At 44.3% G+C, this 27,952-nt stretch overlaps 1 protein-coding gene across 1 annotated transcript in view; it reads left to right on the top strand.

The window, feature by feature from the left end:
• Positions 1-10,436, top strand: part of LOC139567762 (solute carrier family 2, facilitated glucose transporter member 9-like) — a 28,368-nt gene extending 17,932 nt beyond the window's left edge. The window contains exons 6-12 of the mRNA XM_071389245.1: positions 826-958; positions 1,612-1,799; positions 4,478-4,588; positions 5,220-5,321; positions 5,638-5,698; positions 7,337-7,464; positions 8,075-10,436. Coding sequence (XP_071245346.1) covers positions 826-958; positions 1,612-1,799; positions 4,478-4,588; positions 5,220-5,321; positions 5,638-5,698; positions 7,337-7,464; positions 8,075-8,326 — 975 coding nt within the window. The 3' untranslated portion in view covers positions 8,327-10,436. The remainder of the gene's footprint in view (positions 1-825; positions 959-1,611; positions 1,800-4,477; positions 4,589-5,219; positions 5,322-5,637; positions 5,699-7,336; positions 7,465-8,074) is intronic.
• The last annotated feature ends 17,516 nt before the right edge of the window (positions 10,437-27,952 follow it).

Raw genomic sequence — 27,952 nt, 5'->3', positions numbered from 1 at the left:
TCGCGGCCGGCTGCGACAGAGCCTGGGTGCGAACCCAGAGTCTCTGGTGGCGCAGCTAGCGCTGCGATGCAGTGCCCTAGACCACTGCGCCACCCGGGAGGCACAATTCATTACTTTACAATGACCATCAGGGTGTACCCTTTCCATGCATACTAAATGTTTGCACTTTTGGTGACTTGACCTACATTGCATACTCTATGAATATATCCATGATATATGGCCTTTATGGGGGGGGCGGTGGTGGGGGGAGATTCTTATGACATTGCCAGCAGTAAGATTTTTGTTACATTTCCAAAAAGGCAATGGCTATGTCTTTCAAATGATATGTCACTCTATTTTCTGACCTATTTATTCATACAAAAATGTGGGGGGGGGGGTGTACCCCCCCCAAACTTTCCGGGCCCTGTACCGGGCCCAAATCAACCGCTCAGAGTTTAACAGAATAAACTCACCCTGTGACGTGCTGGTGAAGCCTAAACATTGGAGGTATATTAAAAGTACACTGCAATGAGAGAAGAGTATGTGACATTCATTTTATTTCAGACTTTTCTTTGGAGAAATGATATCCTCCTCTCAAGGCGGAACTGTCAAGGAATGTGATCTGAATACATTTGCAGTGTGTCCCAGTTCTACAGTAATCAGATCAGTTAATAGCATCGACCCACGTGATAGACTCATCTTTTACAATCATCTCCATTCAGCAGACTATTTGGTTGCTTTTATTCCAGAGAGTTCCTACCTTCCTTCAAACTTTGTCTCATAATTTTTTTAAAGAAACTCATATTGACCTCTTGCTAAATCCTTTGGCCTCTAACCCCTCAACAGGAAGAGCACTGGCCCCTCTTCCTGTCTCTGGTGGTGATCCCCACCCTGTTCCAGCTGATGCTGTTGCCATGGTTCCCAGAGAGCCCGCGGTACCTGCTCATAGAGAAGAGGAATGTCCACGCCACCATCACAGGTGAGGAGGCTCCGTCCATTAGGAGGATATAGTTGATAGTTCTTAATTTATTTATTTTCTTGGCATATAGAGTAGACTGTAAAATACCTGAATTGCTATTGTAAGGAGTAGTATATGAAGAGATGCAGATTTTCTGTGTCACGTTCCTGACCTTATTTCCTTTGTTTAGTCTTTGTTTAGTTGGTCAGGACGTGAGCTGGGTGGGTGTAGTCTATGTTATGTGTTTCTATGTTTAGGTTGTCATTTGGCCTGATATGGTTCTCAATCAGAGGCAGGTGTTTTACGTTGTCTCTGATTGGGAACCATATTAAGGTAGCCGGTTTTCACTGTTTGTGGGTGATTGTTCCTGTTTGTGCGTTCATGTGTTCTATGTTCTCTAGTTCAGGACTGTAGCTTCGTTGGTTTTCGTTTGTTTATTGTTTTGTTCGTATTGAAGAAGTATTCTAATAAATATGGATACATACCACGCTGCGCTTTGGTCCTCCTCTCCTTCTACCGACGGAAGCCATTACATTCTGTTTGTTCGTTTTTTGGGGGAAAGCTGTGACCACAGACCAATACAACAAAGACTTGAATTTCAATATTGTCCATACTGTATACAGCCCTAGCTGTGCTGTACTCACCAGTCTAGTAAAGTGAAATTCTCTCCCCAGCTCTGAAGTGGTACCGGTCCAAAGTGAACATCCAGGCAGAGATCGAGGAGATGCAGGAGGAGCAGCGGTCCATGTCCTCGGTCCAGACCGTGTCGGTCATCGGTCTGCTGAAGGACCGGAGCGTCCGATGGCAGGTCATCACTATAGTGGTGGTCAATATCGGCATGCAGCTGTCTGGTATCGACGCGGTGGGTCTGTGTGTGTGTGTGTGTGTCCATACATTCATGCATACATGCAGGAGAGTGTGTGTCCCTGTGTGTGTGGATACACCATATGCCCCTGTCACCACCACCACTATATATTACAGCCTCACTTAGAACCACTGGTGCTGAGTGACAAAGCAGGGGCACGCCTCATTACTGTACAATACACCCTAGACACACACACTGGTCCTCATTACTGTACAATACACCCTAGACACACACACTGGTCCTCATTACTGTACAATACACCCTAGACACACACACACACTGGTCCTCATTACTGTACAATACACCCTAGACACACACACTGGTCCTCATTACTGTACAATACACCCTAGACACACACACACACACTGGTCATCATTATTGTACAATACACCCTAGACACACACACTGGTCCTCATTACTGTACAATACACCCTAGACACACACACACACTGGTCCTCATTACTGTACAATACACCCTAAACACACACACTGGTCCTCATTACTGTACAATACACCCTAGACACACACACACACACTGGTCCTCATTACTGTACAATACACCCTAGACACACACACTGGTCCTCATTACTGTACAATACACCCTAGACACACACACACACTGGTCCTCATTACTGTACAATACACCCTAGACACACACACACACTGGTCCTCATTACTGTACAATACACCCTAGACACACACACACACTGGTCCTCATTACTGTACAATACACCCTAGACACACACACACACACACACACACACTGGTCCTCATTACTGTACAATACACCCTAGACACACACACACACACACACACACACTGGTCCTCATTACTGTACAATACACCCATGACACACACACACACACACACACACACACACACACACACACACACACACACACACACACACACACACACACACACACACACACACACACTGGTCCTCATTACTGTACAATACACCCTAGACACACACGCACACACACACACACACACACTGGTCCTCATTACTGTACAATACACCCTAGACACACACACACACACACACTGGTCCTCATTACTGTACAATACACCCTAGACACACACACACACACACACACACACACACACACACACACACACACACACACACACACACACACACACACACACACACACACTGGTTCTCATTACTGTACAATACACCCTAGACACACACACACACACACACACACACACACACACACACACACACACACACACACACTGGTCCTCATTACTGTACAATACACCCTAGACACACACACACACTGGTCCTCATTACTGTACAATACACCCTAGACACACACACACACACACACACTGGTCCTCATTACTGTACAATACACCCTAGACACACACACACACACACTGGTCCTCATTACTGTACAATACACCCCCCCACACACACACTGGTCCTCATTACTGTACAATACACCCTAGACACACACACACACTGGTCCTCATTACTGTATAATACACCCTAGACACACACACACACACTGGTCCTCATTACTGTACAATACACCCTAGACACACACACACACACACTGGTCCTCATTACTGTACAATACACCCTAGACACACACACACACACACACACACACACACACACACACACACACACACACACACACACACACACACACACACACACACACACACACACACACACACACACACTGGTCCTCATTACTGTACAATATACCCTAGACACACACACACACTGGTCCTCATTACTGTACAATACACCCTAGACACACACACACATCCTTATTTCATAATCCAAATGGATCCCCACACACACTGGTCCTAGTGACATTGGCCCTTGGCCCTTCAGCACCATGTGGATAAGCACTCGTGTACATGTTCTCATGCTGGTCCCCATCTCACAGCACGGCCACGCTATACAGCTTTCTCCTGTCGCAGCTGCTCCAGACACGGAGCACAAAAGCTCTAATGTCATATCAAAGAACCCCAATGTCCACCTTTTAGAATTCCGAGGAGGTCTTTGCAACCCATTTCCTGCTTGGTGATACTAGATTCTAGAAGTCCTATCAGAATTCTACACAGGGACGGGCAAATACCATGTGTGGATGTGACATATTTCCATGAGTGGGTGGACAAATTGATGTATGTGTATGGATGGTTACTGAAACCAACTATATATGTGTCCATTTCATCTACTTTTCCTGATCTGGTCCGTATTAGAGGATGTGTGTTGTTGTAGTGAAGTATGACGAATGAGATCATGACATTCATTCATTTCACTGGGAATACTATAAGCTAACGTTGACATGCTGGACCACAGCATCGATTAAATATATCTGATTTGACAAATGGGATTTAGGATGGTTGTGACAGCAATTATGATGAATCAGCCATGAGTAATAAGAGCTTTAAGAATGACCGTTAGCTGAACGTAGCATATGTGTTTAGCCAGGTTAAAACAGACGGCCATGTTTAGTATGTACACTCAGTTACTAATGTTGGTGTCGATGATGATGACGTAAGCGCTGTACAGCCCAGAACACTGAACAATGGACTATTCAAAGAACAATGCAACAAAGATGTAGCCCTACAGTATGTGTATTCAACAATGTACATGTTCACTACTCACAGTTCAGCTACTGATCTACACCTCTCTCTCTCTTCAGATCTGGTTCTATACCAACGCCATCTTTGAGAACGCAGGTATCCCAGTCCCTCAGATCCAGTACACCACGGTTGGAACCGGAGCCATCGAGGTTATCGCTGGATGTGTAGGGGTAAGCAAGCTGTCATTGGATTACTGTGTGAGCACAACAGCTGAGCATGCTAGCTTAGCCTGGTTCACCAGACTGAACACTGCTCTCATAGGTGAGTGAAGCATTCAGTCTGGTTTAACCAGGCTAACATTAGCTAGCCTACTCTAGTCTGAGGTGTTATTATTATTGTCTGGTAGCTGGTGGTAATACTCACTTCCACACTCCTTTTGGACAAGCCTGTACTTTAGCTATAAGGCCCTCAGGAACTGTTAAGCATATATACACTGAGATACTATAGTCAAACCACAGCTATATTATATACAGTAAATTATGTATACATTCTTTACAGCACGGCTCTGGTTCAGACCATGTCTGTCCCAAATGGCACACTATTCCCTATATATCCCTCTTTGGGCCCTGGTCAAAAGTAGTGCACTACAAAGGAAATAGGGTGTCATTTGGGATGCAGCCCCATGACTACAGTTTCTAAAGAGACATATAGGTCAGTGGACATACTACTGGGTGCTGAGCTATTCCAAGAAACACAGTCTCTGGGTAGCAGTTTGCCATTTTTCCCATGCATAAGCGTAACATTGCCATGTTAAGCCGTCGGCCAATAGAAATAACTTGTTCTCCTTTGTCCCACCTCCAGTGCTTCACCATTGAACGGCTGGGCAGAAGACCTCTGATGATTGGTGGATTCACCTTCATGGGAATTTGCTGTGCAGGGATCACACTCTCCCTCATGTTCCAGGTACATTCATCTACCCAGGAATCTTCCCCTATAGACACAGGTCTAGGATCAGTTCACCAGACCTGGAATTCTGCATTTTCTGTGAAAAGTGAAAATCTGACTTCAGGTCAGTTTATAGAAAAACAATGCAATCTTCATTACTGTTAGTCTGAATCGTGCAGACTCTCTTTGTTGATAGTTACTGTCTCCTTGTCTTTGACTGTCTCTTTAATGAGTACAATCAGTAACCAGTCAGTCTATTATTATGTGTAATGTGATGACTGTCCTATGGTCTCTGATAATGACTGTCCTATGCTTCCATTCGCTGCCCATTAAGTCCCACTATATCAGTGTTGCCTGTGTGGTGGGGATCATCGCTGGCTTCTGTATAGGACCAGGTAAGACATCTACCCTGGTGGTCTGCTTGTTTGTTTATCTCTGTCTCTGTTTCTCTCCTTCAAAACAAGGTTCTATACTCAGGACGTATATCTCTCTCAGTAGAAGAGTGGGTACTTCCTCTTTTAGCACAAGGGGCTATAATGCTACTCTAAGAAGTACATTTAAGTTATTTATCAGATGCTGTTATCCAGAGAAACTATGGTTAAGTGTCTTGCTCAAGGGCACATTAACAGATTTTTCACCAAGTTGGCTCAGGGATTCGAAACCAGCAACATTTCAGTTACTGACCCAATACTCTTAACCTCTAGGATACCTATAGCACTTTGAACGTTCCACTTTATCCAATAGACACAGCCAGTTATTTTCTAACTAGGAAACACTGCTCTCTGGTGGTGGAATATAGAAGTGCTCTAGGAAAGGCAGCCTCACTGTTTACCCAACATAAATAGCTACTCTATTGTATTTCATTAATCCACTAAATGAGGAAATCATAATTGCCACGGTAACAGGAATATCCATTCTTACACCCATTTGTTTGGGGCTCGTCGGCTGAACGCAACAGTTTATTAGAATGTTGATGGTGGCTATAAGCATGATGAATTAGACCAACACTAGTTTACATAATGTAATCCGTCAAGCAGGCAAAATCCATACATCAAGCTCAGATGAGGATTTTCAATGGCTCATTGTTCATAATGAATATTTTGGTGTGTGTGTGTGATGAATATGCCTCCTTGAGACAAAAACTTGCATAAACAATGTGAAGGAGCTCATAGTACTGCAGATGTCGACAAAATGCAGAGCCCTACTTATTGACTATATTATCAAACCTTCTCCCCATGTCATTATCATGCACAAATAATGAGGACTAAACTTGACACGTTCATCATTAGGCTTTTACTAATGTATTATTCCTCATTCATAATATCTCTCATTTCTAACCATGATGAATTAGATATTTGGAGCAATGAAACCGTCTATAGATTCTACATATTATAGAGGTAACATATTGAGATACAGATGTAGGACCTTAATTTGATCCCTCTTTTGTGGCTGAAAATTTTCAGATGAGCTTCGTGATTTACATAAGTTCACTAAAAACCCACACTAACACATAGTTATATTAACAATATTGTACTTTTCATGTAGCCTACTTTTGGCCAGCTAATAGCCTAACCACCAATCAGGCAATATAATGGACTAAATGTTCAAATCTTGTTGCTGCAGGATTATTTGGCTGTGACAATACGGATCAAATTAAGATCATACATCTGTCTTACACCGATTGAATATAACGGTGGTTTCAATCCTCAATGTACTATCCTTACTCTAAAGTCTTGCTGTTATCAATATCAGTGGTTTGGTAGTTTGCCCAACTTCACATGTGACTATAACTAGTAGCCCATGATGTGATTCTATCATGGCTTGAAAAGTATAATTTTGTAGACTATGGCTGTGTTCACACATTCTGATATTTGTTCCACTAATTGTTCTTTTGACCAATCACATCACATCTTTTTCAGAGTTGATCTGATTGGTCAAAAGACCTGTTAGTGGAAAAATGATCAGAGTTGTGTTGCCTGTCTAAATGCAGCCAATGTGTCTCATTGTGTGTGTGTGTCTCTGTCCCTGTGTAGCTGGAGTACCCTTCCTGATTACAGCAGAGCTGTTTAAACAGTCCCATCGTCCGGCTGCCTACACCGTGGCTGGATGCCTCAACTGGCTGTCCAACTTCACCATCGGCTTTGTCTTCCCCTTCCTACAGGTCAGAACTACTGGCCTACAATTACTCCTGTACACACGTTTTACCGCTGTATGTTGGCATTTTAGTCATGCCTTTTTCGCGCCAGCTCTCGATCCAGCTCCCTATTCCCTCAAACTCCACTCGAACTCATCTGTAGTAGTAAAGCAGTAGTATAGTAGCAATATAGTGGTAGTATACTAGTAGTATAGTAGTAGGATAGTAGCAGTATATCATTAGTATAGTAGTAGTCTAGCAGTAGTATACTAGTAGTATAGCAGTAGTACTAATAGTATACTAGTGGTATAGCAGTAGTATATTAGCAAATAGTAGCAATTGTTTTAATTAAATAAGTGCCATCGTCTGAAGATCCAATTCGCGTTGTGTTCTGTTCCTGCTACTGTTCCTGCTACTGTTCCTGCTACTGTTCCTGCTACTGTTCCTGCTACTGCTCCTGCTCCTGTTCCTGTTCCTGCTCCTGCTCCTGCTCCTGCTCCTGCTCCTGCTCCTGCTACTGCTACTGTTTCTGTTTCTGTTCCTGTTCCTGTTTCTGTTTCTGTTTCTGTTTCTGTTACTGTTCCTGTTCCCTCTAATAATCAATTCATTCAGCAAACAACTCTTTCTCCACCCCCAGATGTCGGCAGGGGCCTACTGCTACCTGGTGTTCTTTGGCGTGTGCATGGCAGTGGCGGCCTACGTCTTCTTCATCGTCCCCGAGACCAAGAACAAGACATTTGTGGAGATCAGCCAGATGTTCGCGGCCAGGAACGGCATGCTGGAGGAGGAGAGCAGCGAACTGGGCGTCGTTAACAACCTCAAACTAGCCAAGATGAACGGCTATGGTGCCGTCGACCTGGAGTACGAAGTGATGGAGAAGAAGAAGTAGAGAAGGGGAAAGGGAGAGAGAGAGCGATAGAGACGTGGGTAGTCTAAAAGTCTCTCTTCATCTGTACTGATCTGAAAACACCCCACTGGGCACAGACGTCAGTTAAACGTCTATTTTTGATTTCCATTTGGTTGAGTTGTCAACTAACGTGAAGTCAATGTTAAATCAACATAAAATGTCACCATGATATTGGCTTTAGGTTCAAAGTTAGTTGAAAAAAAGCCAAAATTCCCTTTTTGAAAATCCAATTCGTTTCCCACGTTGATTCATCGTCATCACACTGAATTAATTTGTTGAAATGACGTGGAAACAACGTTGATCCAACCAGTTTTTGCCCAGTGGGACAGAATAGGTGAAAGCAATGTGGTGGAATTGGTGGACTTTGCTTTTCCCTGCCCAGTTAGTGCAGACAACGGAACAACCATCTATTTCGATTCATTGTTCAGTATTTCATTTCGTTCTTCTTCTAAATCTGTGTTCATGGTGTACAGACACCTGTGTCAGTCTACCACCACAAAAACCCCTTATGTAAGACCTCTTGGATAGTGTGTGAGATGTGTGGTGGTGTTTTAATGTTTTCTCAATGGTGTCTAAGTTTAATTATGTCCATATCCATGTAAATGAAAAACATTTTTGACAGAACTCTATCTCCATACCGTTCCAAAATGTAACATTTAATGTTACCAGTTGTACAGTAACCTACATAGACTCTATGTACTGTTTGGAAGTCAGCACGTCTACAACCATTAGGTTTCACTCTCCTCTCAGTTATATGTGCCTTCTCTCAATCCGGTTGAAAACCTTTCCTACAATGTACAGTATCGAGAGAATGTATTTATTTATTGACACAGAAACAGTATCATGATATGAATTCAGTGTCTGACTTTACCATTTTCCTGATCACTGGTTTTGACAGAAAATGAGGTCAGTCCACATCATGTGAATGGTATAGTTTTTAGAAACACTATCAGGTGTTATAATGCCTTAACAACATATTCATAGCACCTTATAAGGTGCTATGATCCCTTATAAGGCTTCATAAGAAGGTGCTCCAAGTGTTACAGTGTCTTTGATCATGTTTACCTTGCTTAGCTGAAGAGAGAACCAATAACTTGAGTTTGCTTGTTTATGTTGTTTTTCTTCTCTTTTGCGTAAGAGAGTTTGTAAATGTGGCTACTGTAGTAGTCATTCCATATTCCATATATATCGTACGTTACATCGTACATGTTAAACAGATATGCACAAGAAAGTGTGTAGGAGGATATATACAGTATACACTGGTGTACAAAGCATTAGGAACACCTTCCTAATATTGAGTTGCACCCTCTATTGCCATCAGAACAGCCTCAATTCGTGGGGGCATGGACTCTACAAGGTGTCGAAAGCGTTCCACAGGGGATGCTGGCCCATGACGATCTAATGCTTCCCACAGTCGTGTCAAGTTGTCTGGATGTCCTTTCGGTGGTGGACCATTGTTGATACACACAGCAAACTGCTGGTGTTAAAAAACCCAGCAGCATTGCAGTTCTTGACACACTCAAACCGGTGCGCCTGGCACCAACTACCATACTCGCCTGGCACCTACAACCACCTACTACTATTCACCAGGTCAGTCTATGTCATGGAAAGAGCAGGTGTCCTTAATGTTTTGTACACTCAGTGTATATCGTACGTTATATTGTACCTAGATTAATAGTGAAAACATCAAAACTGTGAAATAACACATATGGAATCATGTAGTTACCAAAAAAGTGTTAAACAGCCTTTGCCTTAATGACAGCTTTGCACACTCTTGGCATTCTCGCAACCAGCTTCATGAGGTAGTCACCTGGAATGCATTTAATTTAACAGGTCTGCCTTGATAAGTTAATTTGTGGAATATAGGTGTGTCCAAACTTTTGACTGGTACTGTATATATTTATACAGTGCCTTGCGAAAGTATTCAACCCCCTTGGCATTTTTCCTATTTTGTTGCATTACAACCTGTAATTTAAATCGATTTTTATTTGGATTTCATGGAATGGACATACACAAAATAGTCAAAGTTGGTGAAGTGAAATGAAAAAAATTACTTGTTTCAAAAATAAAAAATGTATAAAAAAACGGAAAAGTGGTGCGTGCATATGTATTCACCCCCTTTGCTATGAAGCCCCTAAATAAGATCTGGTGCAACCAATTACCTTCAGAAGTTACATAATTAATTAAATAAAGTTCACCTGTGTGCAATCTAAGTGTCACATGATCTGTCACATATATATACACCTGTTCTGAAAGGCCCCAGAGTCTGCAACACCACTAAGCAAGGGGCACCACCAAGCAAGGGGCACCACCAAGCAAGCGGCACTATGTAGACCAAGGTGCTCTCCAAACAGGTCAGGGACAAAGTTGTGGCGAAGTACAGATCAGGGTTGGGTGATAAAAATATCTGAAACTTTGAACATCCCACAGAGCACCATTAAATTCATTATTAAGAAATTGAAAGAATATGGCACCACAACAAACCTGCCAAGAGAGGGCCGCCCACAAAAACTCACAGACCAGGCAAGGAGGGCATTAATCAGAGAGGCAACAAAGAGACCAAAGATAACCCTGAAGGAGCTGCAAAGCTCCACAGCGGAGATTGGAGTATCTGTCCATAGTGCCACTTTAAGCTGTACACTCCACAGAGCTGGGCTTTACGGAAGAATGACAAGAAAAAAGCCATTGCTTAAAGAAAAAATAAGCAAACACGTTTGGTGTTCGCCAAAAGGCATGTGGGAGACTCCCCAAACATATGGAAGAAGGTACTCTGGTCAGATGAGACTAAAATTGAGCTTTTTGGCTGTCTAGGAAAACGCTATGTCTGGAGCAAACCCAACACCTCTCATCACCCCGAGAACACTATCCCCACAGTGAAGCATGGTGGTGGCAGCATCATGCTGTGGGGATGTTTTTCATCGGCAGGGACTGGGAAACTGGTCAGAATTGAAGGAATGATGGATGGCGCTAAATACAGGGAAATTCTTGAGGGAAACCTGTTTCAGTCTTCCAGAGATTTGAGAGTGGGCCAGAGGTTCTCCTTCCAGCAGGACAATGACCCTAAGAATACTGCTCAAGCAACACTCGAGTGGATTAAGGGTAAACATTTACATGTCTTGGAATGGCAAAGCCCAGACCTCAATCCAATTGAGAATCTGTGTTATGACTTAAAGATTGCTGTACTCCAGCAGAACCCATTCAACTTGAAGGAGCTGGAGCAGTTTTGCCTTGAAGAATGGGTAAAAATCCCAGGGGCTAGATGTGCCAAGCTTATAGAGACATACACCAAGAAACTTGCAGCTGTAAATGCTGCAAAAGGTGGCTCTACAAAGTATTGACTTTGGGGGGGTGAATAGTTATGCACGCTCAAGTTATTGTTCCACAATAAAAAATATTTTGCATCTTCAAAGTGGTAGGCATGTTGTGTAAATCAAATCATACACCCCCCCCCTCCCCAAAATCCATTTTAATTCCAAGTTGTAAGGTAACAAAATAGGAAAAATGCCAAGGGGGTGAATACTTTCGCAAGCCACTGTACATACGCTCCGAGTATCAAAGTAACTTTATAGATTTGTTTAGAATCATTGTATTCACATTTGGAATATTTTAATGTGTCTTTAACTATTGCTGCAACGTATATTGTATATTGTAGAGGGTTGAGTAAAAAGTACTTTGTCGTTTTGTATTCAAATGTATGTAAATTATATGAATAAATATGCTTGAATATGTTTCCTGTCTTTGGTTATGGTGCATCATGGTGTTATCATACTTTTCAGCCCTGACAAGTCACAATATACGTCATATTTTACGTTTGGGTAGTCAATCAGGCAAGATCAGACACAACCTTCATCATGACTAGGGCAGTGTCCCAAAAGCCACCCGATTCCCTATGTAGCGCACTACTTTTGAACAGGGCCCACTCCACTGCTCTAGACTACATATTCAATAGTGGTTGCTCTGTTAAACTTCCATCAACTGCACTTCTAATCTGGTAGGCTACAACCATTTGAGGTGTTGTGTGCACAAATTCTTAGCTGTTACCCCCAAAAAGTGGCGGGAGAACGCTTTGTTGTTTTTTAAGTCCCAGATTGCCCCTTCAAATCATATCTTTAGGTAAGGTGAACTTCTCCCTCCTGTAAACATCTTCAGAGAACTACCTCAAACGTTATATTCAGCCACGCACAGGCCTGTTTTCTACAAGCATTTTCAAGCAAAGGTCTGGTGACAGTTCACCGTGAGGTATTGTCACGCAGCCTGGTGTAATGGAGCATTATGGTAGATCAGATGATGGGAAATGGTGCGGCTCCCTGTCTCTCTAACCCCCAGGCTGCTGCTTCCATCTGCACACACGGCCCCTGCAGACGGGCCGGGGAACCACCGACTGGGGCCGCAATGGAGACGTGCTGTCAAGCGACTGACTGAGTCTACAGAGAAAAATAGAGAAGTAGTTGACGAAATGCCACATCTGCTTTGTCTGGGATTTGAAAGTAAAACTCAATGTCATGGTTTTCAGAATGTGTCGTTTTGAATTGGAGGTGGTCCAAGGTCAGAGGTGAGAGCAAGGTCATTGGTGATGTGTGTTAAAATATAGAGTGATGGTAGTTTTGTTGCTGGCTGGAGGTAAAGTAATTGATTGTGTTTACACAACGTTATTGTCATTTAAAAGGCCTTTTGTCATGGAGAGCAAAGTATATACTGTAAAAAATGACGCGCGCACACACACCCACTGTCCAGTCCACACCACAGCTGAATTAACGCTTGCTCCTAGAACACTGCGTCTAATTCCTAGCCCTGCCCTCCTCGCTCTCCTCAGCCTCGTCCCTATTGGCTGTTACTGGCCACCAGCCCAGCCCACCTGCCCCCACCACACTCCCCGGCGCTCCCCTTAATGTGACTGGTCTGTGGAATGATGGATCACCCCTTGTCACTTTCCCCTTCTCGTCCAATCAAGCACCAGCCCGTGGAAATTGATTGTTCTAATTTGCTCTCATTATTATGATGATATTAAGCACAATATACAGACACAGCTCACTGTCAGATCTGTCCAGGGCTGTCATTAGTTACAGAGGCTGCTGGGAAGGCGTCTCAGAGGGGCTTTTTTCAGAGAGCGGTGGTGGAGAGTGAGTGGAGGGAAACAGGGTGGATTTGAAGGAAAGTGTTCTTAATAAGATTTGCTATGCACACACACACACACACACACACACACACACACACACACACACACACACACACACACACACACACACACACACACACACACACACACACACACACACACACACACACACACACACACACACACACACACACGCACACAGGAGAACAGGCACACAGGCAAGCACTCACGCAGACATGCACTAGTATGCGAACACACACACAACCCCCTTTCAGAGGTGATGTAGCATCTAATTATGTTCAGTTCAGTGCTTCTACGAAGAGAGAAGAGGATATGATTAAGTCCTATCGTGTCAAGAACAAGGTGTTCACACACTGCCACATCTGAGGGAAATGGGAAGTGGCCTAGTCTCCGAATGCAGAATCAGTTTGCATGTCTGTACACTTGCACTTAGGTAAATAGCAGCCTACAGTATGTCTCTTTACGTTTACAAGTGGGATATGTTGTCTGTCTCTAAACAGATTGTCCTTCATCCCAACAGGACAGGGTGATGTAGCTACAGAGCTAACACATCATTATCCTATCTACCCCTCCTGCTCACTCCATTCTGAGCAGTTGATTGGACATTTGGTCACTTTGCTTCCTCTCAAACCTTTCAATGTACATTAGACATATAGCTAGTTGTCTATGAAATATTAGACCCTCACGCACTTCTACAGATGCACCACTGAGGGCATCCTGCCGGGCTGTATCACCGCCTGGTAAGGAAACTGCACCGTCCGCAACTGTATGGCTCCCCAGAGGGTGGTGCGGTCAGCCTAACGCACCACTGAGGGCATCCTGCCGGGCTGTATCACCGCCTGGTAAGGAAACTGCACCGTCCGCAACTGTATGGCTCCCCAGAGGGTGGTGCGGTCAGCCCAACGCACCACTGAGGGCATCCTGTCGGGCTGTATCACCGCCTGGTAAGGAAACTGCACCGTCCGCAACTGTATGGCTCCCCAGAGGGTGGTGCGGTCAGCCCAACGCACCACTGAGGGCATCCTGTCGGGCTGTATCACCGCCTGGTAAGGAAACTGCACCGTCCGCAACTGTATGGCTCCCCAGAGGGTGGTGTGGTCAGCCCAACGCATCACCGGGGCACACTACCTGCCCTCCAGGACATCTACAGCCCTCTGTGTCACAAGAAGGCCAAGAAGATCATCTAGGACCTCAGCCACCCGAGCCACGGCCTGTCCTCCACGCTACCATCTAGAAGGTGAAGACAGTACAGGTGCATTAAAGCTGGGGCCGACACACTGAAAAATAGCTTTTATCTCCAGGCCATTAGACTGTTAAAGTCACCACTAGCTTTAGTCACTGTTCTACCCGGCACCACGTGGCACTCTACCCTGCATCTTAGAGACTGCTGCCCTATGTACAGTGCCTTCGGAAAGTATTCAGACCCCTTGACTTTTTCCACATTTTGTTACGTTACAGCCTTATTCTAAAATGTATTAAATAAATAAAAATCCTCCGCAATCTACACACAATACCCCATAATGAAAAAGCGAAAAACTGTTTTTTTGTTTTTTTGCAAATGTATAAATATTAAAAAACAGAAATACCTTATTTACGTAAGTATTCAGACCCTTTGCTATTAGACTCGAAATTGAGCTCAGGTGCATCCTGTTCCGTTGTGAATCCTTGAAATGTTTCTACAATTTGATTGGAGTCCACCTGTGGTAAATTCAATTGATTGGACATGATTTGGAAAGGCACACACCTGTCTGTGGAAGGTAGAGCTCCGAGACAGGATTGTGTCGAGGCACAGATCTGGGGAATTTTACCAAAACATGTCTGCAGCAATGAAGGTTCCCAAGAACATAGTGACCTCCATCAATCTTATATGGAAGAAGTTTGGAACCACCAATACTCTTCCTAGAGCTGGCCGTCTGGCCAAACTGAGCAATTGGGGGACAAGGGCCTTGGTCAGGGAGGTGACCAAGAACCCGATGGTCACTCTGACAGAGCTCTAGAGTTCCTCTGTGGAGATGGGAGAAACTTCCAGAAGGACAACCATCTCTGCAGCACTCCACCAATCAGGCCTTTATGGTAGAGTGGCCAGACGGAAGCCACTCCTCAGTAAAAGGCACATGACAGCCTGCTTGAAGTTTGCCAAAAGGCACCTAAAGACTCAGACCACGAGAAACATTATTATTATTATCTGGTCTGATGAACCCAAGATTGAGCTCTTTGGCCTGAATGCCAAGCGTCACGACTGGAGGAAACCTGGCACCATCCCTATGGTGAAACATGATGGTGGCAGCATCATGCTGTGAGGATGCTTTTCAGCGGCAGGGACTGAGAGACTAGTCAGGATCGAGGGAAAGATGAACGGAGCAAAGTACAGAGAGATCCTTGATGAAAACCTGCTCCAGAGCTCTCAGGACTTCAGACTGGGGCGAAGGTTCACCTTCCAACAGGACAACAACCCTAAGTACACAGCCAAGACAACACAGGAGTGGCTTCGCGACAAGTCTCTGGATGTCCTTGAGTGACCCAGCCAGAGCCTGGACTTGAACCCGATCTAACATCTCTGGAGAGACCTGAAAATAGCTGTGCAGCAACGCACCCTATCCAACCTGACAGAGCTTGAGAGGATCTGCAGAGAAGAATGGGAGAAACTCCCCAAATACAGGTGTGCCAAGCTTGTAGCGTCATACGCAAGAAGACTCGAGACCGTAATCGCTGTCAAAGGTGATTCAACAAAGTACTGAGTAAAGGTTCTGAATACTTGATATTTCAGTTTTTATTTTGTATAAATTAGCAAAAATTGATAAACGTTCTGTTTTTGCTTTGTCATTATAGGGTATTGTGTGCAGATTGATGAGGGGGAAAAAAGATTAAATAAATTTTAGAATATATCTGTAACCTAACAAAATGTGGAAAAGTCAAGGGGTCTGAATACTTTCCGAAGGCATGGTACATAGAGTAATTGAACACTGGTCACTTGAATAATGTTTACATAATGTTTTCCCCACTTTATATGTATATACGGTATTCTAGTCATGGCTCTATCCTATATAACTACTGACGTAGCCACCTTTTCTGATCATACACTGTCCATTCAGTCTGTACACACCATTGTATACATTATATATATGCACGTTATATATTTATATTCTCTGATATTGCTCATTCTGATATTTCTTAATTTCTTAATTTTTCTGGATTATGTGTGTATTTAGTTTATTGTTGCTAGGTATTACTGAACTGTTGGAGCGAGAAACACAAGCCCCTCGCTTCACCCGCGATGACATCGGCAAATCTGTGAACGCAACCAATAAACATTGTTTTGATTTGATTACCCATATTTTATGCACATATCCACCAATTTTCACAGCAGGCCCATGGTGGAATTAACATGCAGAAATCATGCATTTTACTTCTACAACTGTTCTCCTAATTAACACAGGGGGTGTTCCCACGATGAGCTGGTCAACCTGCTGTTACAACCCAATAATCAGCCTATTAGTCCCTGTGCTACAGTCATCATGCAGCATGGCATCAATGAGACTCATTCTCCAAAAGACCAATGGAAAAACGCTGCATGAAAATGTACTGATCCTGCTATTGCTGCTCGTACATTACACCCTCCTGTTGTATTATCCTGCTCTTGTGTTTGTGTTTTCATTCTCTATTCCTGTGCTCGTTATCCGCTCCTATCCCCAGCCACACTATTACCAACCAGACAGACCCACCATATTGGCTAGCTGCCAGACCAACACACAGTGTCTAACAAATCGCTTATCTGCTATATAATTGGATTACAAGAGCGCAGTGCTCCCATTGGTGAGATTAGGCGGCGCCGGGCAACGGGCCGAGTAGGGAGCGTTTTGATTCGTCGCCTCCCTAACGACCAGGGGAAGCCAGCTGTTTGATTGGATGAAAGCGGGATTGGGGCTTGATGCTTATTGGTCCATGACAATGTAATAAGGAAGTCTGCCAAGTGTACTGTCTAGTAGGCTTTTAACTGTCTTTTCTGGTATGCATGTGATTAATGATGCTACTTATTCAAACATGCACACGCACGCACACACACACACACACACGCACGCACGCACGCACGCACGCACGCACGCACGCACGCACGCACGCACGCACGCACGCACGCACGCACGCACACACACACACACACACACACACACACACACACACACACACACACACAATTCATCCACTGGACTCGTGTAAGGTGAACTATCCAACTGAAGAGAGATTTGGACAGAGGTTTGTGCTCATAAAGCTTGATTTAAAGGGTAGTTACGAACCAGCCATTGTTGCTGGTGCAGCGGTAGTGTTGGAGTGTTTGTTTAGGTAGCATTTGTTTAGATTTGACTACTGTAAAGGAGGTACTGCTGACGATGGTGAACGTTCTAGTCCAAAATACGTTGTTTGGGGAAGATAAAGCTACGTGCTCAACTTGGTTAGAACTGTATAACGAGACATTGTTCAGGGTATTGCATGTCACAAGATTTGGAGAGTTCCTGTTTTAGTCTGTATTAATAGTATCCATGGTATGGCTTTTAATTTCACTCCATGATAATTGTCCTGGTGGCCTGACTTCAGCTAATCTGAGCAGCTGCATCACAGCTGTAGGCAGCACTTGTATTTCAGAAGTGTGTGTGGCTATGCTTTTGCGCGTGTACTCAAGCACCTATAATCTGACCTTCCTCACACTGACCTCCAACCTCTTGACTCCTCTAGACCAATAGAGTGTCCAGCCCTTACGGTCCTTTATCTTAACCAGTCCAACCTCTGGCCAGACCACTGGCTAGTGTGGAGTGACCAGGGGGACCATGCAGGGCCAAGCTGCTGGAAAGCTGGCTGGCAGCTGCTGATGTCCCGTGGAGGAGCACTCTTTCCATCATGGTGCTGACACCTTTACTGTCCCCTGGCTCTGTTCAGGAGGAGGAACAGGAGGACCCCCACCACTATCCACACAGGGGCAAACAGAGTTAGGGCCAACACACGTGCACCCTTTCACATCCACTCCCTCTTTTTCGCCCTTTTCGCTCTTTTTGTCTCTTTTACACACACACACACACACACACACACACACACACACACACACACACACACACACACACACACACACACACACACACACACACACACACACACACACACACACACACACACACACACACACATACACACCACCTCAACACCCCCCCCCCCCCAAACCCACACACACTTTCATTATAGACCAGCACTTTGTAATGTACTCTGCTCTATCCCTGCAGGTGATCTGACCCTCACTGTCCCCTCTCTGAAGGGAGAAGGACAATCCAGTCAGACCAGATGGCACTAGTTTCTGAATAGCCACTACAACAGACTGGGTTAATGTGTAGCTTTAACCATTGTCTTCCCAGCACACAGTGGGAGGGACGGTAGCTGTAGAGGTAGCAGGGTGTGTGGGTGTGTGTGGGTGTGTTTGTTTGTTTAGCAGATGAAGTCAGTGTGTAGTCTTCGAGTAGTTCATAAAACCAAGTTGAAAAACCCACCTGATTCATCAGTGTCTCATTTGGGCGAGAAAAGAAAGCGGACAAAGCGCACGTGAGGGGCTTGGGCCCCGATGGTGCGTGGTACCTCTGTGTTTTGGGGATGTGGAGGTGAGGCAACCACTCTGAACATAAACTACTGGGCTTGGATTTATCACAAAATTAATCAACCTAATCAAGTTATATGATTTAATTGAGTAGAATTGACATATATAGAGATAGCTACAGCCACACATTAGCTGAGGATGAAACAAATAAACATTTTGAAACAGCAACAAACATCCAAACTATTATCATTCTCAATCTCCACTTTGAAATGAAAGAGAGAAATCATCAAAGACCTGTCCTTTTCTATCCCAGTCAACACTCACGCTATTCACATGACTCACAACAAGGCACTTCAACAACCATTCACACTGACTCACAACAAGGCACTTCAACAACCATTCACACTGACTCACAACAAGGCACTTCAACAACCATTCACACTGACTCACAACAAGGCACTTCAACAACCATTCACACTGACTCACAACAAGGCACTTCAACAACCATTCACACTGACTCACAACAAGGCACTTCAACAACAAACACCCACAATGGCCAAAAACACTCTCTTTATTTCCCCCCCTTCCCCCCTTTCCCCCCTTTCCCACACACCCTCCATCCCCTTCATCCTCGCTATCACTTTCCCAAAGAGAAGAGGGTCATTTTCTATGCAAATGGGGGCTTGCTGTCATTGTGCGCGCCTCGTTACTCTGAGCAGTGCAGCCCGGCTCCTTTGACAAACCCCTGTCTGATGGATGGGCCCCTGACAGCTCCAATGTGTGCCAAGCCTTTTCACAGATTGACATCATCATTAAGGAGGGAGACCGAGACCGACCAAGAGAGAGAGAGAGAGAGAGAGAGGCCTGAATCGCTGCAGATTTATACCCTTTAACAAGAGAAGAAACGCCTCCTTTTCCCTCCTCCCCTCCACTGATCTCTTTCTTTGACTCTCTTTCGGTCTCGTTGTCTCTGTCGTTCGCTCTCTCTCTCTCTCTCTTTATCTCTTACTCTCCCTCTTTGTCTCTGTGTGTGTCTCTCTCTCTTTCTCTCACCCTCTCCCGCTCCCGCTCTCTCCTGCTCTTTCTCTCCCTCTCTCTTCCATCCATAGAACAGCTGAGCTTTGCCTTCTACTCTTCCGCACCGAGGCAGACTGACAGCCAGCCAAATAGGCACACAGGGCCCTCACCCATTGGCTGCCCGTATCCGGGTCGTATCCGGCGTGACAGGCTGAAGTTAATTGGTATGGGCTTTAAGCAAATTTCTAGCAGCAGCCCCAGTCGCCGCGCTGGGTGCCGGGTGATGGGTGAGCTGCTGTCATATGGCGCCTATTGACTCACTGGGGGACTGAGGGGAGGAAGCAGATGATCTCCCAGAATGCACAATGTCACCCCTCACAGGGGGAAGCGCTAGTGGCGGAAAGCGCTGTCGCGCTTCGGATAGAAAGGAGCAGACTCCATCCTCCCAAGACCAAGGAACTACTACTACTACTACTCCATCCCTCCATCTCTCCATCCCTCCCTCTATTCTCTTACGAGATGGGTGGCCTATTGGATTCACTATTTGGTCATGTAGCAATTTTCAAACAGTTGTGTATTCATATTAATCTATAGAGTTGTACCAGAGGCTGGCTTTTCCTGTTTCTATCTGCTAAGTCCATTTTGAGTTCATTTGAAAATAGAAAAATCGTTATCTAATGCTATTGCCTCGGCTTGGCCTGGAGGAAGAGAAAGAGAATAAAACAGACTGGAGAGATGCTGCTAGGATAGAACAAATTAAATAACGGAGAGAGCGAGAAAGAGAGAGGCAGAGTCAGAGAGAGAGAGTGAGAGAGAGAGAGATAGAGAGAGAGGGGGAAAGAGAGAGAGAGAGAGAGAGTGCAGAATGAGTGAGCGATTGAGAGAGAGAGAGCGGGAAAGAGAGAGAGAGGGAAAGCGAGAGAGAGAGGGAAAGCGAGAGAGGGAGAAAGAGAGAGTGAGAGAGAGAGTGAGAGAGAGAGAGTGTGTGTGAGAGAGAGAGAGAGAGAGAGAGAGAGAGAGGAGAGAGAGAGAGAGAAAGAGGGAAAGAGAGAGTGAGAGAGAGAGAGAGAGAGAGAGAGAGAGAGAGAGAGAGAGAGAGAGAGAGAGAGAGGGAAAGAGAGAGAGAGAGAGAAAGTGAGAGAGAGAGAGAGAGAGGTGGAGAGCAGAGCAGACAGCTGCAGATGAGCAAATAAACCATTCAATATTTATGACCGAAATTAAAACTAGATAAAGATGTCACATATTAAACTACTCTCCCCTCTCCTCCTCCTTTGTCCATCTCCTCCTCCTAGGCCCCTGGCCCCTAGCTCTCTCTAGTCACACAACTCCTCAGTGAGGGGAAGAGAGAGAAAGAGAGAGAGAGAGCATTATTCCTCCCTCCACCCCAATGTCTTCTTCATAGACAGTAATGAATTCAATAGCAGTGACCCGGAAAATGGAGTTTAGAGGGAGAAAAAAAAGCAATCTTGTGTTTGTGGCGGAGCATTATCACTTTACCTCCCTTCCACCCCTCGCTCCTCGCTCCCCCTCCTCTCTCCTCCCTCCTTCTTTTGCTGATCGTACAGCAGGAGGTGTGTGTGTGCGTGCATGTGCATTCGCGCGCATGTGCGTGTGAGGACTGAGGTCTCAATCAAGGCAGAATGGGCGGCAGGGTTACAGGCAGGCCCATTGTAGCGTTAATTAAACACTTCAGGTTTAACACCCCGTCCTGTCATTAACCCAAACACTGCCTCATCACTCATCTATCTCATCCCTCCGTGCCGCCATCCCGCCACCCCTCCCTCCACCACTGCTGCACTGAACTGCTGCTGTCACAGTCACACTTCAGCTGGGTAGCTGGCGGGAGAGAGGAAGAGAACATGGGAGAGAGAGCGACAGAGTTACAGAAAGAGAGAACGGGAGAGAGAGAGAGAGGAAGAGAGGAAGAGAGAGACAGAGAGAGAAAGAGAGAGAGAGAGGAATAGACAGAGAGCTAGAGAGAGAGAGAGAGAGAGAGGAAGAGAGAGAGAGAGAGAGAAAGAGAGGAAGAGAGGAAGAGAGAGGAAGAGAGGAAGAGAGGAAGAGAGAGGAAGAGAGAGAGACAGGAATAGACAGAGAGCTATAGAGAGAGAGAGAGAGAGAGCTAGAGAGAGAGAGAGAGAGAGAGAGAGAGCTAGAGAGAGCTAGAGAGAGCTAGAGAGAGAGACAGAGAGAGAGCTAGAGAGCTAGAGAGAGCGAGAGAGAGAGAGAGAGAGAGACAGAGAGAGAGAGAGAGAGAGAGAGAGAGAGAGAGAGAGAGAGAGAGGGAGAGCATGTTTTTCAGCATCAGTTCTTAGGCGAGTTGTAGCATTAAATGATGAGCATTCTAATGAAACTCTATTGTAACCTAATGGAACATTGTTGGCTGTACTCTTCTCTCACTATTTATGCCAAGTGTGTACTATTGAGAAATGTAACTGGTTATAGGCTTTGTAATAGGGGTCAGTCTCTGGCCTGGGAGAAATAGATACCCTGGTTGTGCAATGGAGCCTCACACCACTAGATAGCAGTAGCCTGCACACAATAGAAGCTCTGTCCAGTCAACCTGCTCTGTTTTCTACAGTGTCTGCAATACAATGAGCACAGTCAACTGACTGATGAGAAGGTAGACTAGTCTGAACACGTTTTGTAATTGAACCGAACTTCTAAAGGCATCATTATGTGAAATACATTTCAAAAAATAAATACTTTACCAAGTTTGAAGTTTATTTGCCATGTGTAATGAACACATTGGAAGTCTTACTCACCTCTGCATTTTAAAGGAAATGTTCGAAAACAGAAGATGCTAGGGGGAATTACCTGTTTTTAGAGGTGTTTTGTATGGATGGGGATTAGGGACAAACTGAACAGCAGTGTGTTCTGTAAAATGTTGCTGTACTTGGCCTGTTGTGTCTGTGTTGTACTGCAGGTGTTTTCTGATGCACTACAATTAGCCCGTTAGTGATTAGCCTAATGAGTGAATCTCCACATTACAGCGGAAACATGTTCTAAACTAATAACCCAAAATGGCAGATTCTTGTGTTTGGTTGTTGTGTATGAACGTATCTGTGTTGTAGCAGGTTCTCATACAAGCACATACAACCTCCATTATCTATTAGCCCATTAGCTAAACTGCTAACTATCTATGTACAGTTGAAGTCGGAAGTTTACATACACTTAGGTTGGAGAAATTAAACCTCGTTTTTCAACCACTCCACAAATTTCTTGTTAACAAACTATAGTTTTGGCAAGTCAGTTAGGACATCTACTTTGTGCATGACACAAGTAATTTTTCCAACAAATATTTACAGACAGATTATTTCACTTATAATTCACTGTATCACAATTCCAGTGGGTCAAAAATGTACATACACAAACAATAGTAAGTATAAACACCCTGGGACCACGCAGCCGTCATACCGCTCAGGAAGGAGACGCGTTCTGTCTCCTAGAGATGAACGTACTTTGGTGTGAAAAGTGCAAATCAATCCCAGAACAACAGCAAAGGACCTTTTGAAGATGCTGGAGGAAACAGGTACAAAGTATCTATATCCACAGTAAAACAAGTCCTATATCGACATAACCTGAAAGGCCGCTCAGCAAGGAAGAAGCCACTGCTCCAAAACCGCCATAAAAAAGCCAGACTATGGTTTGCAACGGCACATGGGGACAAAGATCGTACTTTTTGGAGAAATGTCCTCTGGTCTGATGAAACACAAATAATGACTATCGTTATGTTTGGAGGGAAAAGGGGGAAGGCTTGCAAGCCGAAGAACACCATCCCAACTGTGAAGCACGGGGGTGGCAGCATCATGTTGTGGAGGTGCTTTGCTGCAGGTGGGACTGGTGCACTTCACCAAATAGATGGCATCATGAGGCTGGGAAATTATGTGGATATATTGAAGCAACATCTCAAGACATCAGTCAGGAAATTTAAGCTTGGTTGCAAATGGGTTTTCCAAATGGACAATGACACCAAGCATACTTCCAAAGTTGTGGCAAAATGGCTTAAGGACAACAAAGTCAAGGTATTGGAGTGGCCATCACAAAGCCCTGACCTCAATCCTATAGAAAATGTGTGGACAGAACTGAAAAAGCATGTGTGAGCAAGGAGGCCTACAAACCTGACTCAGTTACACCAGCTCTGTCAGGAGGAATGGGCCAAAATTCACACAACTTATTGTGGGAAGCTTGTGGAAGGCTGCCCAAAACATTTGACCCAAGTTAAACAATTTAAAGGCAATGCTACCAAATTCTAGTGTTTGTAAACTTCTGACCCACTGGGAATGTGATGAAATAAATAAAGCTGAAATAAATCATTCTCTCTAGTATTATTCTGACATTTCACATTCTTAAAATAAAGTGGTGATCCTAATTGACCTAAGACAGGGAATTTTTACTAGGATTAAATCTCAGGAATTGTGAAAAACTGTGTTTAAATGTATTTGGCTAAGGTGTATGTAAACTTCCGACCTTAACTCTATCTATCATCTATCTATCTATCTATCTATCTATCTATCTATCTATCTATCTATCTATCTATCTATCTATCTATCTATCTATCTATCTATCTATCTATCTATCTATCTATCTATCTATCTATCTATCTATCTATCTTTCTTTCTTTCTTTCTTTTTTTCTCTCTCTCACTCTCACTCTCACTCTCTCTCTCTCTTTCTACAGTCATGGCCAAAAGTTTTGAGAATGACACAAATATTCATTTTCACAAAGTCTGCTGCCTCAGTTTGTATGATGGCAATTTGCATATACTCCAGAATGTTATGAAGAGTGATCAGATGAATTGCAATTAATTGCAAAGTTCCTCTTTGCCATGCAAATTAACTGAATCCCCCAAAAAACATTTCCACTGCATTTCAGCCCTGCCACAAAAGGACCAGCTGACATCATGTCAGTGATTCTCTCGTTAACACAGGTGTGAGTGTTGACAAGGACAAGGCTGGAGATCACTCTGTCATGCTGATTGAGGTCAAATAACAGATTGGAAGCTTCAAAAGGAGGGTGGTGCTTGGAATCATTGTTCTTCCTCTGTCAATCATGGTTACCTGCAAGGAAACACAAGCTGTCATCATTGCTTTGCACAAAAAGGGCTTCACAGGCAAGGATATTGCTGTCAGTAAGATTGCACCTAAATCAACCATTTATCAGATCATCAAGAACTTCAAGGAGAGCAGTTCAATTGTTGTGAAAAATGCTTCAGGGTGCCCAAGAAAGTCCAGCAAGTACCAGGACCGTCTCCTAAAGTTGATTCAGCTGCGGGATTGGAGCACCACCAGTACAGAGCTTGCTCAAGAATGGCAGCAGGCAGGTGTGAGTGCATCTGCACGCACAGTGAGGCAAAGACTTTTGGAGGATGGCCTGGTGTCAAGAAGGGCAGCAAAGAAGCCACTTCTCTCCAGGAAAACCATCATGGACAGACTGATATTCTGCAAAAGGTACAGGGATTGGACTGCTGAGGACTGGGGTAAAATCATTTTCTCTGATGAATCCCCTTTCCGATTGTTTGGGGCATCCGGAAAAAAGCTTGTCCAGAGAAGACAAGGTGAGCACTACCATCAGTCCTGTGTCATGTCAACAGTAAAGCATACTGAGACCATTCATGTGTGGGGTTGCTTCTCATCCAAGGGAGTGGGCTCACTCACAATTTTGCCTAAGAACACAGCCATGAATAAAGAATGGTACCAACACATCCTCCGAGAGGAACTTCTCCAAACCATCCAGGAACAGTTTGGTGACGAACAATGCCTTTTCCAGCATGATGGAGCACCTTGCCATAAGGCAAAAGTGATAACTAAGTGGCTTGGGGAACAAAACATCAATGTTTTGGGTCCATGACCAGGAAACTCCCCAGATCTTAATCCCATTGAGAACTTGTGGTCAATCCTCAAGAAGCGGGTGGACAAACAAATACAAACAAATTCTGACAAACTCCAAGCATTGATTATGCAAGAATGGACTGCCATCAGTCAGGATGTGGCCCAGAAGTTAATTGACAGCATGCCAGGGCGGATTGCAGAGGTCTTGATAAAGAAGGGTCAACACTGCAAATATTGACTCTGCATCAACTTCATGTAATTGTCAATAAAAGCCTTTGACACTTATGAAATGCTTGTAATTATACTTCAGTATTCCATAGTAACATCTGACAAAAATATCTAAAGACACTGAAGCAGCAAACTTTGTGGAAATTAATATTTGTGTGATTTCCAAAACTTTTGGCCACGACTGTATTTTACATGGACTGTACCGTCAAGTGTTGTAAAGCAGGTTTCCTTAGATCACAGTCTTTAACACATTAGCTCCGTTAGCCATTAGCTCATTAGCTCGTTGCTGGGGGGAAAAACAGCTGTTTTTAAAGGTGTTTTGTATGGACAGTGACCAATAAAAAGCAGCAGTGAAATAAGTGTTGATATACTTTACATGGACCGTAGCGTCTAGTGTTGTGTTGTGTTGTAGACCAGATTTTTTTTTTTAGACACCGTCTTTAACGCGGTAGCTCCATTAGCCATTAGCAACATTAGCCCGTTAGTGCTCAGGCTGTTGGAACAGCTTGATGGTGTGATGCTAATGCTTCAGGGTTCCAACCCAAACTACAGCGCTGGCGAGGCGCCATCTTACATCTTTAGGAGTGCTAAAACAACTTCTCCCCACTCTCTCTCTCTCCCCCTCTCTCTCTCTTATTATGTCTTCTCCTCTCTTTCTCTTGTTATGTTTCCTCATCCTCTCATCTCTCCTCCTCTCTTCTCTCCATACTAATGATAAGATGAGGTAATACAGCATGTACCGCATATAGCAGCTTTACACTAAGCTTCTGCCAAGAGAATGTCTGTTTTTTTTTTTACCCGTGCCATATGTTAGTGAGAAAGACTAATGGACGTGTCTCTACGAACACACAGGATACATTTTTCTTCTTCAATTCATGTTCTCCGATGCCGCAGTTTATTCTCAGTTTTGTTTTAAAGCGTCTCGCATAAAAGTGATTTATCAAAAACACTTAATACTCCAGTGATGTTTCATCTTGAATGATTCGGGAAGGCTGCTGGTGACTGAAAAAGGTATACCTCTTCAGGGCGTGTTGTGTTGTTAGCTCTTGTAAGCAGCCACATACACACACACACACACACACACACACACACACACACACACACACACACACACACACACACACACACACACACACACACACACACACACACACACACACACACACACACACACACACACACACACACACACACACACACACACACACTGAGATGGCGCAGAGGGAAAATGTCATAAGCGACAGAGGTCATTGCCTTCTTAAGGGATACAACACACATTCCCTGCAGTTCCCCTCAGCGTTATCATTTACTGCCCTATCGGACACGTCGCCTTCCTCCGCCTCTCCCTTCCCTGAATGTATTTATATTTAAAAACATATTTATTTATTTTCTCTAAGGCCACTGCGCTGAATATCGTTCAAAATGATAACGTAACGTTTGGCCAAGCGGCCCAGGATGGCAATTTGTGTTCCCATCTCCGTGGAAAGGGGGCCATGATGCCCCAGGGCGGCCATTTCGTGTCCCGCAGTGACATTTTTAACAGGCCGTCTGCAGGCCACTAGAACTCGGTTTGAGCCATGTGGACCCGTCATGGCAGATGGACTGCGCACTGCACAATGGACAGACTAGCAAACTGTCTCATATATTTTAGTCTGGCTCAATATGCAGAACCAGGGTTGGATTAGAAAAGCGTAGAACACACCCTGAATCTCTATGAATCTCTATATAACTATGAATCTCTATATAACTGTGAATCTCTATACCACTGTGAATCTCTATATGACTGTGAATCTCTATATAACTGTGAATCTCTATACCACTGT

The sequence above is a fragment of the Salvelinus alpinus genome, chromosome 2, assembly GCF_045679555.1.
Source record: "Salvelinus alpinus chromosome 2, SLU_Salpinus.1, whole genome shotgun sequence".
NCBI lineage: Eukaryota > Metazoa > Chordata > Actinopteri > Salmoniformes > Salmonidae > Salvelinus > Salvelinus alpinus.
The sequence above is the reverse complement of the archived record's forward strand: the minus strand, read 5'-3'. Positions and strand labels throughout refer to the sequence as shown.